This window comes from Pongo pygmaeus, chromosome 9 (assembly GCF_028885625.2).
Source record: "Pongo pygmaeus isolate AG05252 chromosome 9, NHGRI_mPonPyg2-v2.0_pri, whole genome shotgun sequence".
Taxonomy (NCBI): Eukaryota; Metazoa; Chordata; class Mammalia; order Primates; family Hominidae; genus Pongo; species Pongo pygmaeus.
Window position 1 is genome coordinate 31,490,991 of NC_072382.2, and position 15,912 is coordinate 31,506,902.

The 15,912-nt window shown below is 40.6% G+C and overlaps 1 protein-coding gene across 1 annotated transcript in view; it reads right to left on the minus strand.

Moving 5' to 3' along the window:
* Positions 1 to 4,820: 4,820 nt before the first annotated feature.
* TRIM44 (tripartite motif containing 44) overlaps positions 4,821 to 15,912 on the minus strand; it is a 147,181-nt gene continuing 136,089 nt past the window's right edge. The window contains exon 5 of the mRNA XM_054438649.2: positions 4,821 to 9,489. Coding sequence (XP_054294624.1) covers positions 9,462 to 9,489 — 28 coding nt within the window. The 3' untranslated portion in view covers positions 4,821 to 9,461. The remainder of the gene's footprint in view (positions 9,490 to 15,912) is intronic.

Genomic DNA, 15,912 nt, shown 5'->3' on the forward strand with positions numbered 1-15,912 from the left:
CTATTCAGAGGCGCATAAACACTCCAGATGGATTTTCTCATTGTCCCAGAAATGGCAAAAGACAGACCATTCTAGGAATCCTGGCTTCTTTATACCACTTAAACATATGCAATGGCGGATGCCCCAGTGACCTAATTCTTCCACGTCTTGTCCTCGTAATAGAGGTAAGAGAAAGAGATTAACAGGCAAGCTTGTTTTGAGTACATAACAGTCAAGTATAATTTGGCCACAAGTGGGCTAGGTATACTCTCAGAGGAATGCCTTTATTTGATCAGACAGGTCAGAATCTTCCAGGGAAAATATTAATTTGGGGAAAATAGATCAGAACCTACTTGTTATCAAATGGGAAACTGGCTTGAGTGTTGAAAAATACCCATTTTTATTGTTATCAGTGGTTTGTCATCCTCCCCACCTGAAACTACCCTACTGACACTCCCTATTGCCACTACTATCACCAAGTCAAAGAGCAATCTTGTTCCTCTATCATAGTTCTTCCTACTTAGAAGTTGAATTTCATACTAGGATATAGCCATCCAACTGGGTCTAAAAGGTCTCATAATGTGTGGAGAGAAACCAAATACAGAAAAGTTACTTCCAATTAACACCTCTAATCTCCAGATGTCCTAATAAAAACAGTGAGGCAGCAAATGGCCACCCTCAAGCCGGAGAACCATACTTGGACTCAATGTTTTTAAGAGCCAGGGAAAGTAGCTAACCTCCTCTTAATTTGATCTCTTGGCCTGGGACAACATATAAATGTTTAACTACACTTTGGCTTAGGGAGGAAAGCAAGCAGAGGTGAACATATCCTGTAGTGGCATGGCTTCAGCAGAGCATTTGTCTCACCCTGAAATATGAAGGAGTAATGCCTGCCTCCTCAAGCTGAGCAGTGCCCAGAATTTATGAACTTCAAGTATGATGCGAATCTGGGGTCCGAGCCAGGCATTATCATTGGCAAAGGTGGACAATTTCCCTCTCCCTCCCTCCTCGTTTTCCTACTGCTGATTGTACTGTTCAGAAGTGAATCATGATTTAATCCTCTCTGCTGTTAAGAGTATTACAAAATGCTGGTTACAACGAAGTCACAAAAGTATTTACATAAAAGAAAAAAAGACGGACAGAGAATGTTATAGCAAGTGACAAAACTCATCATTACCACCAGCAAAAAGATAGGTATGGAAAAATCCTTGCCTGGGTACCAAATGGGATGCAGCTGATTTAGACCATCTCTATATATAATCAACGTGGCACATGTTTTTACACTCATGCAGTGTTGAAAGCAGTGCATCATGGGAGAAAAGATAGTTCTAGTCACATGCGTCTGGGTTTTTAAATCTTAGCGTCATCAGATCAGTGCCAGGTTACCCCAGAGTGCTCAATAATCCATGAGAAATGAATCCTATCTTTGTTCCAGGGCTTAGTGTAGGCATTACACCATTATTAGATGCAAGCAATTCTTTGATTGATGGCTCCAACATGGATTAAGGTCAAAAGTGGCCCTGGAGACCAAATTCCCTAGTGAGGAACTGCCACGTAACTTTATGGGTCTTTTGCTTCTGAATTATTTCTTCTAGAAACCACCAACCACAAGCTTTTCATGCTGGTATTATATCTACATAACGTTTATTCTTCTTACAGCAAAGAGCTGGAGAAATACAAGTGAGAATCTGTTATTACAGGTTAAATTGTGTTACACTCAACTTGTGCTGAGGGTCCAGTTTCTTTTTATTATGCTCCAATTTTGTTGAATGACTATTGCCTAAAATAAAAGGGCAATCGACAGGGGCTTAGAAATAACAGGGATGCTTAAGTGACTTTTATGGTAGCAGTATTTGTTGTAACAGAATTTGATCTGTATTCTAGTTATTAGTTTTATTCATCACATTGGAAAGTTGGCACCTCCACTGTTCATGCCATTATATGCAAAGCACTGTAGCATGAAAGTCACTTACAAAGCTGTGAAAAAAACTCTCTGAACACCAGAGGCTCATGAAACAATAAAAGTCAGCTGGGGGATATACACTGTTTGATATAGCTAAATATTCTGGATGGTCAAAGGTTTATTCCTTTTAATTCCTAAAAGCTTTTTTTTTAACCATTGGGATGTAAATATTTCTAAAATGTTTGATATACACATTTTTGCCTTCTAAGCATAGTTTTTTTATGTATGGTGCACAGGGTCATCATTTTAAATAGAATATTGTCCTATGATACAGTGAGGCTCTTAAAGATTGAGATGTGTATAGACTGTTTTTGACACTAAATAACCCATATATCAGGGCTTTTGGAGCTTTGCAGTCTACTCAAAATTTCCATTTTCTCTATTGCTGTCCTCCTTTTTCCTTCTTGTTTCCTCTAGAAGTCTGTTTCTCTCCTTTACATTTAGAAGTATGTGTGAAGGAAGAGCAAATAGGTTCTGAGGAGGTGCCTGATGGCTAGATGTATGGCCTTTGTCTTATGCGTTTGCTTCATGGTATTTATTTCAATTGGTTGGAAGCCTTGTTTGCTTACTTCTTAATTCTCAGTCACTTTTGATGGGTTCAGCAGAGGTTCTAGATTTTTCTAGTTCTGTCTCAGTTACTCATTGTCAAACCACTAGTTTAGATTTTGTGTTCAGGAAATAGGGATAGGTGAAGCCATCAGGTGGCTAAGCCCTAGGTAAATGAGTTGCCATGACTCCTAAAATATTGTGAAGGTTGTGGGCCATTTTTATAAGGCAAATGGTATGCCGTGGCCATGACAGCTGAACTCAGTAAGTGAACTTTAAAACAGATAAGCTCCTTTTGCTGTTGTCCCTTTCCAAGAATATGAAGCTGGCCTGATGTCAAGCTGTTGGAGAGCCTTCAACATGTTTAATTAAATCACAGACTCAGTGTCAGAGCTGGCTGACTTTCAGGATTCTAAGGCTATAGCAAAAGAAGACATGGTTTTGCCTCTCTTTATTTCCTTATTTATGGCCTTGGAATAAAGAAGATAAAGCAAGTCTAACAGTCCTCTCTTCCAAAAGCACAGTTTCAGGCCAGAAGAAGATTTGACTGCTACCCTTAGACTTTCTTTTTCTCACTGTACATTGCATTTTACAGGCTATACAAAGCAAGACCTTCTTTGCAAAAGGCAAACTCCTTTGCCCCAAGGCCATACTGTACATGTGTGGGGGTAGTTGTAGGGGGATCAGTGTTGTTATTCACCAATACAAGGTGGAATCAGTGCAGCTAGGAGAGAAGAGATTAAGGAAAGAGGCTGTGAAGTCTGCTAGACCTGGGTTTAAATTCTGGCTTCCCAGTTATTAGGGTGTAACCGTGGTCACAGTACTTAATTCTCTAAATTTGATTCCTGAGCAACAAAGTGGGGAATGATAGTATTGGTGCGGTTACTATTATGATAATGTGAAAAACAACAGGAGAGTGCCTGGCCCAGAGAAAGAGCTAAGTGACAGCTCTTATTATTAACAAAAATGAATGATTTAAACCTGGAGATTACAATAGTTAACAAGCACAGACACTTAGTGCAGCCTGTTACTGACTTCAAGCAGTCTTTTGCTTTTGTTTCTATTTCTGTGACATCTTCTCTTATTACGACTTTCTGTTGGGTGTCTCTAACTCTGGTGCCTTGTGAAGGCTAGGAGATATTCCAGACAAGCTGAAATTCTACCTTTTTATGAGTATAAAGGAAATGGGGCCATGTTGGACCAAACAAAGAGTAATAAAATAAAATATAGAGTTGTAGCTTTCAGAGCGAAAGATAAAACAAGAAAGGGCTGGGGCAATGGATGTGTTGTTGAGATACTGGCACCAGGAAGCAGGGAAGAAAACCTCCAAACACATTGTGGTTTGTTAAAACACTGAAGACTCCTAAGTGCTACAGTGGCAGGCAATGCCACCCCACCAGGCAGCAGTGTCCTCCACAACTGGGGAAGAGGAAGCAGGGGCCTAATGATTGCTCTCGGAGACAGAGAGTCTGCTGTCCTGGGCTTTACCAGCCTGGCTTGTTGGGTGACCTTGAGTGACTTATCTCCCTCTCTCGGACAATTTGCTCAAGGTTCTCACACAGTCCCTAGCTAACTAAAAGGGTCTGATGAAGATAAATGTGTTAAAAGAAAATTTAGAGGAGAGTCCACAAACTATCCCTCCAGATACACCGGCTGGTGGGTTTTAGGATTTTTAAACATTAAATTTTAATGCATTTAGGCAGGGCTTGGTATTTTCTAATTCACACAGTATCTACCATCTTGAGTCTTCACATTTGGCTCCTGAAGGCCTCTGAGTATATGACTTCTGATTTCAGTGCAACCTCTGGTCCTTCAAACCAGCTTGGAATTGCTTCATTTACAACTCATTCTATTTCTTCATCAATTACATGCAAATATGTATTTCTAAAGTTTCACAAAACAAAGATTTTGTTGGCCTAACTGTAATTTGCTCTAAAAGACATTTTTTTTCTAGAAAATATGGCAAAAATTACAATTTGACCTTCCTTCTAGTTCATCCAAATTCTAAAACTTTAATGTTATTTGAAAACATAATTTGGCACCAAGTATTCTTTAGGTTATAATCTAAGTTGCTCATAAAATTTAATCTAGGCCTGGATCATTTTACTTTGAGGAGAAAACTTATCACTAAATAATAGTGATCTTAAGTCTCTTCTTTTGCCACTTCCCAGAGCTCTCTCCTAAGGCACTGTGGAAAAGTCAGGAGTAAATTATACTCCCACATCTAGTAACCAAAACACCATCATCTCCAGCATTACCACAGTGAAGTATGCAGATCGTCATAAATATTTACACCTTGCAGGGTCCTTTGTGCACAACTCTGAGAGACAAATGGCATTTCCAGTAATAGTTTATTGATTTCCAAATGCACAGGGGCACCAAGTCCGAACATCCTGGGATAGCAGTAAATCTCTCTTACAAAATAATTTACAGTATGAAAATGATATACTGAAACATTAACTCAAACGTAATTCCCTTGAAAGATTCAGTGTTCCCTTGTTTAATGTAAAGGGTGGAAGGGGAAGATTCCTAAGGAGGGAATGTGACTGTGCACAGGAAAATAGGCAGAGGACAATGGATTCATTGGTTCTCCCCATTCATGCAGTGTGGCCTGTCACTGTAGAAAGACTGGTCAGGTTTAACCCTCATTAAGTATTAATCTGCTGTCCCCTCAAAGTCATATCAAGCCCAGTATGGGCTCTGTGGCTTTTTTTGCACCAATGTATCCATAAGTGTCTCCACTTATTTTCATTTTTCTGCTCTGGCCCTTGTTCTGCTGTTTCTGGTATGTTCTCAGTCCAAATGATACTATCTTATCTTACCAGGCAGGCCTCCAGAAGCAAGAACTGCCTGAGTCTTATGGTTTCTGGAATGGGACAGGGTAGGGGGCTTCATAAGCACTGCTGGATAAGGGCAATAATAATGAGACTGAAGTCTCCCATATGGGCCTTCTTTTTCTCTTAGAGCTGGGCTGGACTCAATCCATAATGAGATTTTTTTAAACATAAAAATCTGATGTGATCAGTACACAGTAAACATGCAGTTAATTTTCTTATTGAGAAGCATGTATTGCACAGCCATTATATGAATGTGGAATTTCAGGAATGGCAAGAGAATATTTTCTACTTGGGGAGAGAGGACTTCCTAGACCCTGCCGCTACTACAAGGTCATGAATTCTGCATTTGTGCCCTCAGGTCTAACTGGAGTAGTTAAGACTCTCAGGTCACCAAAATGGCTGGGCATCCAAGTTTCCCATCTTATTAGACATCCTGGAGGAGGGCTGGAGTGCAATTTCCTTCAGGGCTGTCACTTTGACTCAGTGCCTTAGGAGCTAATGACCTTTGCTAGGGAATTGCTCTTCTTGTAAGCAAGTACCTAAGCCCCAACTATATGGCAACACTTGTAATTAGGGCTGACGGAAATCTTTGAAGTAGTATGCAAGATAATGAAGGGGCTGCTTTGAGTTTTCCTTAGTTCTCAAATATTGTGTGTGTGTGTGTGGACATGTATGTATGTATATACATATACACACATATCACACTTGTCATTTATATATAGGTACACACACACAAACCAAGAATCAGTAAGAGAGTCCAGATTCACTGGACTTTGAATTGCCACATCCTCACAGAGCACACTGGCGGCTAAGTTTACTAAAATATGAAGATTTCCTTTTCTACAGCAGTGAAGCTGCAGACATTTTCAAATAAAGTTGAGTAGAGAGCAGAACACCCTTCACTTTTACTACTGCTGCAAAGTTCTATACCTTTGAAGGCCAAGAAACACCTTATTTATGGAAGATGGCATGAAAAAGGCAATGTTCTCCCAACTCCTGGGGGTGGGCTCAAGTCAGCAATGTGTACTTAAAGCATCTGCTAAAGGGGAGAAATAAGGCTATCTCAATGCCATTTCTGAGCCCTAACTATAATTGTGAAATGTCATTTTGAAAAAGATTCATAAATTGGGATGGTCAGCACACAGTGGGAAAACCTGAAGTCTTTTTATCCTTCTGTTTTTAGGTGGACCATGGTGTGTGGTACAAAGTGCCTGTCCACAGAATTAGGGGGAGCCGGGTTCAAGATTTGGCTTGAGTATTTCCTAGCTGTATAACTTGAAGCAAATGACTCTTCCACTCCCCATCTGTTTTATTATCTAAGAGACACTTCAGGGCCTGGCTCATAGTTGTTCCTTAATACAAGTTATTTCCCTTCTTGGGCTGTCAGAGCCGAGACTCCAAGCCCTTCTTGGGACTGTCCTGGATTTAATGATATCAAATCAAAGTCCCTCTCAGCATCCAGAAATTCAACATTTGAAACGTAGCCAGAAATTGCTATGAGTATCCAACTGATTCTGGAAACATTCATTACCTGTCTCCCTTGGTGACTTCTCTTTCAGCAAACCCTGCAACCTGCAGCCAGGCAAGACACAATTCTGAGCTCTCTAACTTTTACTGACCTGGCAGGAGGGAAGCCTCATCATGCTGGGGCTTAAGGCCAAGCAGCATGCTCCAGCTCTAGGGGAAGGTAGTGCCACTGCAGGAAGCATCCTAGTTCTTACATTGATAAATGCTGCTGGCAGGAACTTAGGAGCCTGGGCAAAAGCTGCTGCACTGTGTTTAATGCTTCCCTGGTTAAAGTTTTATCAGGTGCTGAAGACAGCAGGAGTCTATAAAGCAAATCTGAAACCCTTTCTAAGTAAAGTGCTTTCCTTGAGGATCACAGAGATATGGTAAGTTACTGAGACAGGTTGGCACATATTTTTATATTTCCATTTATATCCACTGCATAAATGCTTGAATTTCCCAAATACTGATTCAAAGTAGTAACATATGATCAGATATGGAGAACCAATGATCTGTCCATTGCTAATATAAGGCTACTATTTGGAAATCAAACAATGATTATTGGGGAAAGACAAAACAAGCTTCCAAATCCTAAAATCTTTTTAATCTTCCGATACTTAAATTTTTTCGAGAGTGGCTACTGGTCCTTCTTTTAGGGTACTTTTGTTGGATATGATTGGAGGTTGTAATTAATGGTATGCCAAATTCTCCAGTTCTTTGCAGAGATAGGTAAAGCACCAAAATTGTCCTAGCCATTTCTTGGCCATCAGTTTGAGAGAAAAATGCTTTTTTTTTTTTTTAAACACCTCAAACTCCTCTCAGCCCCAATATCCTGGCATCTTTAGTGAGTTAGGACAATCCTAACCTAGAAGCATATATGCCTGGGAGCTTCCTGGCCTCAAAGGAATAAATCATTTCACAGCATTCACAGGACTGAAAAATAGCATAAATAGGATTCCTACAGTAAACAAGTATTGTTTCTGTTTCAAAACCATCCTGCAAGCATAACAATCAGCTGACCCTAAAGCCTGTAACAGGTACACAGGTCACAGGCAGACAGGCAGGCAGGAAAAGGGATTTCCCCCAGTGCAGGCTCCTTTGGTTCTGCCTCAGAGGCACTAGAAGTCTAGGCCCTGGGTTAACAGCAACCCAGAGTCTGCTTGGATATGGTTCTAGTTGTATGCTTCATAAGTGAACACCAAAATACCATAAAGGTAGAGGAGAGTGAACACATAACCCACTTGCAAATAAGAATTACCTTGCAAGATTCCTATTTTTTTATCTTAACAGTCTATGTGTATGAACATTTTATTCTATAATATAACTTTTATATAAAAATAGGTCATCTCATGACTCTAAACCATTTGGTAAGGTAAGTAAAACTGATGCTTCAAGAAGACGCAGGTTTTTAAGTTTGCAGTTTTAGATTCCCCTAGTACATCCCTGCTTACTCGGGAGCACAAAGCTTGGTTGTAAGAAATTGTGATTTGGGAGTAGAGAAAAGCAAGGAAGTCCAACCTCAGGTGTGTCTCTGTTACTAAAGGAAAGTGAGATCTAGGGTGTGGGAGATGATCTGAAGGTCTATGGGTGGGGAGTGCCGCAGGAAGAAGGGTTCTGGTCGGAGTTAAAGGAGGATATAGCTATATGCTGGGAGATGAGCTGAATTCAGAACACATGGAGTGGGAACAATTCTCCCCATACTGCATTTAAGCCAAATTAGACTAAAATGGGGGTGGGACTAGAAAAAACCTACAGTGGAAATTCCCATTTGGTAATATACATTCCAGCCCTTCACGTTGTGACAAGCCCATAAAACCTGCAGAATTCACCCAAATAATTCTGGTTCTATTAGATCCTTTACTGACTATTTTGGAAATTCAAGCAATTTGAATTCAGAAATACTGATTTCAACTTTTAATCAGACTTCTTTGGTCCTTTTCTTTCCCCCTAAGGTCATTTCCATTCCACCTCTTCAATCATGTTTTTCATTTCCACAGCACTGAATTATGAATCTCAAGTCCTGGATAACTTCATACACTAAAAATATCTCTTCCTAATCTTTAACTCTTTCTCCAACACCTTTTTCCAGTCATCCATCTTAATTCATGGCACCACAATTTTCACAAATGTAGAACTGGACTTTTAGGGACTGTCCACATGAGTCAATTTGGCCCTACCTTGCTCTCATTTATTTCATGCTTCAATATGAACAAAATTGGGTTTTTGTTAATAGGCAGGGAGAAAACTCTGATTTCCCTTCAAGATTATTCCAGATCCTTCCTAACAAAGCGATATTGTTTGGTAATACAATATTATCGGGGCTGGCTTTCCTGAGTAAGTTCAAAGCAGCCATTGAGAGATTACCTGAAGGACCCTTCTTAATTGCTTCTGGTGGATCAAAGGGCTCTTTTCCTTGACCTACCACAACCAGAGGATGAGAAGCACACAGTCAGTAAGCATAAAACTGGTCATCCCTTGGAGAGATATGTGCCTGCTGTGGATCTGGGGACACATCTGGTGGAAGTACGTTTGTTGCTGAGCAGCTTTCACAGAAATCAGAAGCCATTACATACACGCTGTCACATACACACAAGGGGAGGGGATGATTTTCCACTGGGGGTAGCAAGCCTTCATGTGTCCTCTTCTTCACTGGCACCACTACAAAGGAAAAGGAGAACCAGGTGAGTTAAGATATCACAAGAAGGGAGACAGCCTAGTCTACTGGTTGATAGCACAGACTTTATGTCAGACATACCTGGAATTAAGTCTTAACTATCATGATTGAGCAATATGGCCAAAGGCAAGTTACTTCGTTTCTCTAAATTCTGATTTCTTTATCTGGCCATAGGGGGAATGATGATAAAACTTACTTTCTTGAGTTACTAGAGGATTAAATAAGAGAATACATATAAAATGCACAGTACCTGGTATACATTAAGTGAGCAGCTATTTAAAGGAGCAGGTGAGAGTCATAATTCTTTTAAACTTAACTGACAAAATAAATTGCTGGTAAAAACCAGGTGTATGATTTCCTCTAAGCCTTAAGCCATCTATTGTTAGCAGAGAAAAAACAAGGAGAAGCTACTATCATCTGCACTCTCAATGGCACTCTGCACTTGGAAAAAATCCAAGATTTCAACTCATGCCATAGGGACATATGCCACCTCGTCAGAGAAGGTACTCTACTAAGTAGGACTCCCTGGCGATTCTCTATCTTATGTCTGTCATAGGCCTTATCACATTACATAATTTATTTGTTTACGATTTACTCTTCTCTCTACCCATGACTACAGCATATAAGAATAGCAACAATATTTATTAACTATGTATATCTAGCACTAGCACTGGGCTGGGCACATAGAGGTGCTCAATAAATAATTGTTTTTAAAAAGGAAGTGAAATACAAACAACAGGAAGAAAGGGAGGCGAGGGATGGACACAGTTGAAGGGACTGGTCAGTCATTACTGCCCTGGCCAGGTTATTCCAGATGTTAGTGATGTTTCAGTGGTCAAATAGTTGTCAAGCCCCAATGGCATGGCTAGTACCTCAGCTGCTCAGAGTTACAGCCCCTCTGGCTTGGACCTGGGAGAGAACACTGTTGGTACAGGGACTGGGGCAAGGAGAAGGCAGAGCCTGAAAATGCAGGAATGAGCACACTCAGAAAGGCAAAAGTAGCAAACTTGCCTAGTTTCTCCCCATCCACTTCTATAAGTCACTGTCCTTAAAATAGTAACAAGAGCCAACTTGATCAAGTGCTTACTGTGGACCGGGGCACTGAATTACATGTTACTCACCCATTCTTCCTATTATGTAGGGGCTATTACTATCCCCCATTTTCCAGATGAAAAAAGTAAAGCTCTGAGAGATGTAAAATCCTAGGGTCGCATAGTAAGGTCTGTGTCCTTAAAACTCAAGGTTTAGTTTCAGTTGGATAAAGTCTGAAGTGGTCAAGCTGGTAGAGAAGGAAAAGGCCTGTAGAACATCAGCTCCCAGCTATTACTTAGAAATTTTTCATCTCACAAGGGATTATCTATGTCTATATAAAACCTGTGCTCCTTTGCATCCATTTGGGAAAGACTTTAAGGGAAAATATCCTAGGCAGCAAATTTCTAGAACTTCCACTAAGGGCAGAAACATTTCAAGAAACAGGTGCTGCAAGTTAAGTGTATGCTAGGAGCCAAAATAACCAACTCAATAATCTTCACCATTCCAAACTCTGCCCTGTTTCCACTCCCCCTTCCTGCTGGTTATACAATCATAGGATGAAGGATGCATGCTGGAAAAGCTGGACAGTGGGCTGTCATTAAGGAGCAGTATTTAATGGCATCTGTCCCAAAGGGAACAAAGGGTCTTTTATGAAAGCTTCTCACCAGAATCAAGGCAGAGCTGGAACTGGCACCATATTCTCCCCCCTGGCATTATATCCAAAGCACGCTCTCATCGTTCTCTTGTCAGTTTTATTTCAAATATGAGGGCAGCATGGTGACTCTGCCCTAAGCTGCAGTTCACTTTTTAGCATTCTTAACATGAGACACATAGTTTAAACGTTCATGGACCTAATGAAATTGTATACAGAATTTTATCTGTGTGTTCCTCTGTCTGAGAGAAGACATACTTTTCATCATATTTTCAAAGAAGTCAACAACTCTTGCCAAACTGGGAATAACCAAATTATAAATAAACTCTTTTCGGTTGCCAGGTTCTTTACTGTAATACTTGGAGAGTGGCTTGGGGAAAAGGTCTGAAGTCTGAACTAATAAAATCTTTTCTCGTTAACCTAAAAGAGACCTGTTCTTGGGCCTGAAATTTATCTCACAGTTTAAAACATGAGATCTTAGGATACTGGCATATCATTTATTGATTACTTCATTTGCTAAATATTTGTTGACTGTCAATGTGTAAGTCATAATGCTAGGAACAAAAATGAATAAGATGAACACAGGAGTTGCCCTCTAGGACTTTAAAGCCTAGTAGGTGAGATACAGGCTCAGGGGAGGGAGGGAGAACTTTTTTTTTTTTTTTTCTTCCCAGAACAGCATCTTCAAAGAAAGCATCTTATTTTTATAATAACCCACTTCTCACAATAATGAAAAAGAAAAGGGATCATAACTGAATCTATAACACAGAGCTTTGCTCAGCTTGTATGTCGTCTCTCCTGGAGAGTTCAACAATATAATTAGTGTGAGGCATCATCTCCTCTCCTGAATGTTCTTGCTTCACTTTGTATATAAACTTTGTATATAAGCTCATCTATGTTCATGAGATTATCTCATTTTATTTATTTATATTTGAGATGGAGTCTTGCTCTATCACCCAGGCTGGAGTGCATCAGTGTGATGCACTTCGCTCGCTGTAATCTCCGCCTCCCGGGTTCAAGCGATTCTGCCTCAGCCTCCTGAGTAGCTGGAATTACAGGCGCATGCCACCATGCCCAGCTAATTTTTGTATTTTTAGTAGAGATGGAGTTTCACCACGTTGGCCTTGAACTCCTGACCTTGTGATTCCGCCTGCCCCAGTCTCCCAAAGTGCTGGGATTACAGGCATGAGCCACCATGCCTGACTGTTCATGAGATTTTTATCTTAAATAGTCTATAAAAGTCTTCACTTTCTGCAAGGGAAGTAATACAGCCTTCTACCTCAGCCACTTATCAACGCTCCTCTGAAACACCTGCCAGTCACACTTAGCCTTACAACTGGAGTGGGACTCTGAGGTTAATGGCTGTTTCATTTTTTTTTTTTTTTTTTAAATAAACTAAGGGTGTTAGGCAGACAGCACATTCTATAGCAGGTACTTACCAATGAGAGAGGCAGCATTACATAATTTTGTGTCACCAGATTGAACTAGGTTCAAATCCCTGTTATGAACTAATAAACTGTGGGATCTTAAGTAAGTCACTAACATCTCTGAATCTCAGTTTCCTCATCGAAATGCTATCTTCCAGGGTTACTGTGAAAGCTTTATGTATTTTATGCAATACAAATGATAAAAAATGTTACCCTTCTTCCTCAACCCACCTTCCTTCTTATCCTGAATAAAAACCTGCCTCCTCCTGCCTTTCCCTCAAATGTTCCTAGTTCTGGCAGCTGAAACATTACATTCCAGAACAAGTGTGTTCCTATCCCCAAATACCCTTCAAATATCTGGAGAGCAACAGTATCCTGCTTTGCTCACTTGGAGAGTTTAAATGACACCCAGACCTAATGAAATACAGGTACTAACTAGAAAGGCTGAGTATCACTCTGACCCTTCTAGGTGGCAGGCCTCGAGAAAAGTCATGCCTGCCAAACACTGGGGAGAACAAATACGGAGTCAAGTTTAGTTAACCGGCCTTAGCTCAGTCACTGATCTAGTTTGAGGGTACTGCTGTATCTAAAAGTGGTGGCCTTAAAACTGGGGTATGGATACCCTTGTGGTATGTAATTACTTTCCAGGAAGTATTTGGGCCTGGGTAGTTTTAAGAAAATTAATGTCCAAATCCTTAACTTCCATATATACTGCTTCCTAAAACTTACCTTCTCAGAAACATGCCTGTGCTCTGTAAGGTTCTTGTTTCAGCCACTCCCACTTTACAGATCACCATACTCCCACACTTCTGCAGAAATGCTACTCTCACTCACCCTTCTGAATCTTAGCATGTAACAATTTTAGAATGTCTCCCTTAGAGGAGCCCTATGAGAGAACCGCAAGCAATAGTAAAGGAGACAATCTCTTTTTTCATTCAGGCAGGAAACTCTTGGCAAGGCTATGTGTTTTATCTATCTATCCATCGATCTAACACTTCAAATTCAAAAGTGAGATGGTTATCATGAGGTGTGTGCTAATGTTTATTTGTATTGAAAAAAATGAAATCAGACTTAATCTGACAGAAAGCAAGTCTGATTTGGCTGGATGGTTTGACCACCAGAATTGGCTTTGCCAATTGGATTATATAGTGCACCTTGCTTGTAAATTTAATAAGCTAAATTCACAGTGCCAAAGTTTTGACAAAAATATATATAAAAACTCATATAAACTACACAACATGTCAGCGATCACACCCTTAGCAACGATTTACACTTGATACTATGATTTCAGGAATTAATTTAAAAATGGGCAAAAAGGCACATACTTTTAAAATTTCTTTTAGGGGATGTAAAACAAAAAAGTTTAGCTAAAGGAACTGGGAGCTCCTAAATTCTGACCAGGAGGATGGTGTGAAATTTAACACTTTCTTGGTTGTGGGTAGGGGATGGGGTGACAGAATGAGACTAAGGCATTCCAGTAAGCAGAATGCTGTATCCCTTCTCTGAGTTGGGCTTACTGTCTGATGTGGTGCCTGTGAAACTGAAATGTCAGAGGCATGCCATAAGCTCCACATTCAGACCCTAAACACCTGCTGATAAAATGATTGTATTTTATCATAATCATTTTACAGTGTTTCACTGTCTGACAATTTTTTAGTTAGGCTGTATACATAGGCAGCTCAGCTTTTTGGCTTCTGTCCCCAGAGCTTTAGGGGCATAAAGGGGAAGTTAATAAATCAGGTAGCAGGCATTCTGACTTTGCAAGTTTAATAGTTTCTTTTCCTAAGCATATAGTACAACTTAATGTGACTTGGCATCACTCATGTCTTCTGAGTTCTTGGTTATTTATTAATTGATTATTGCTGTAAAAGGATTATTTAACTCAGGAGGATGGATAAATTAAGAGGTATTGACAAGGAACGAAGGCTAGAGTCGGCTGAAATTCAAAAAGATAGATTTAATATTCTCCAAAAATTACACTGCCTGGGCATTGTACAAGGAGCCAATTGGGAAGTCTCACACTTCCAGTATCTGAGAAAGTGGTTGCCTAGTTGCAGTAAATATGCGATCAGCACCGCTGGGGAGATGGACTAAACACTCGGATCCAGGGACCTTTCTTTACTAGACAGAGCAGAGTTGCCTTCTTTGTCCCCTCTGTCCCACACTCACCTGCCCCAACAGCCTGAGCTGAAAATAAGGAGGTTACTGTGCTTTAAGGGATCTGAACTTTACAAAATAAAGTAAAATGTCCTGGGTCTATTTTGGGCTAACCGAGAAAAACATGATGAAAATACCAGAGTTCTAGTCCTGGTTCTGCTGTGTGACTCTAGGACCCAGTATCCTTATCTGGGAAATTAGGATGCCTTGCATTTTAAGCAAAATTTAGGAAAACTCCAAACCAGACAAAAACTAAGAAAGTTTCCCTCCAACATATAGACTTGCTGAGCTAATTAGTTTGCTCTCATTCATACAGCTGTCTCTCTTTGGTTCCTGTGCCCCTTTCTATCTCGTCACCACAATCTGAAGGATGGCCTAAATGTTTCAAGTCCTTTCACCTCTTTTTCTGGCTGGGCCCAAATACTGGGTTGATGCCTGGTACTGAGAGGTGAAGCCAGCTGGACCTCCTGGGTCGAGTGGGAAGTTGGAGAACTTTTCTGTGTCTAGCTAAAGGATTGTAAATGCACCAATCAGCGCTCTGTGTCTAGCTAAAGGATTGTAAGCACACCAATCAGCAGGATGTGGGTGGGGCCAAATAAGGGAATAAAAGCTGGCCACCTGAGCCAGCAGCAGCAACCCACTCGGGTCCCCTTCCACAGCATGGAAGCTTTGTTCTTTCGCTCTTCATAATAAATCTTGCTGCTTGCTCACTCTTTGGGTCCATACCACCTTTAAGAGCTGTAACACTCGCTGTGAAGGTCCGTGGCTTCATTCTTGAAGTCAGCGAGACCACAAACCCACTGGAAGGAAGAAACTCCGGACACATCTGAACATCTGAAGGAACAAACTCTGGACACGCCAACTTTAAGAGCTGTAACACTCACCGCGAAGGTTCGCGGCTTCATTCTTGAAGTCAGCGAGATCAAGAACCCACTGGAAGGAATAAATTCCAGACACAGTACTGCCTGATCATTACCTAGTGCAGACCCAAGAGTAAGCTCTGCCATGAGCAAAAGTCCCATGATTCTTTATTTCATCATGGGTCTTAAAAAAAGTTTGACTTGGTTCTAGCCTCACTGCAATTCCTTCTTAAACCACAAGGAGAAGGGCTCTTTTCTCTCTAGTTCGCGTTCTATTTT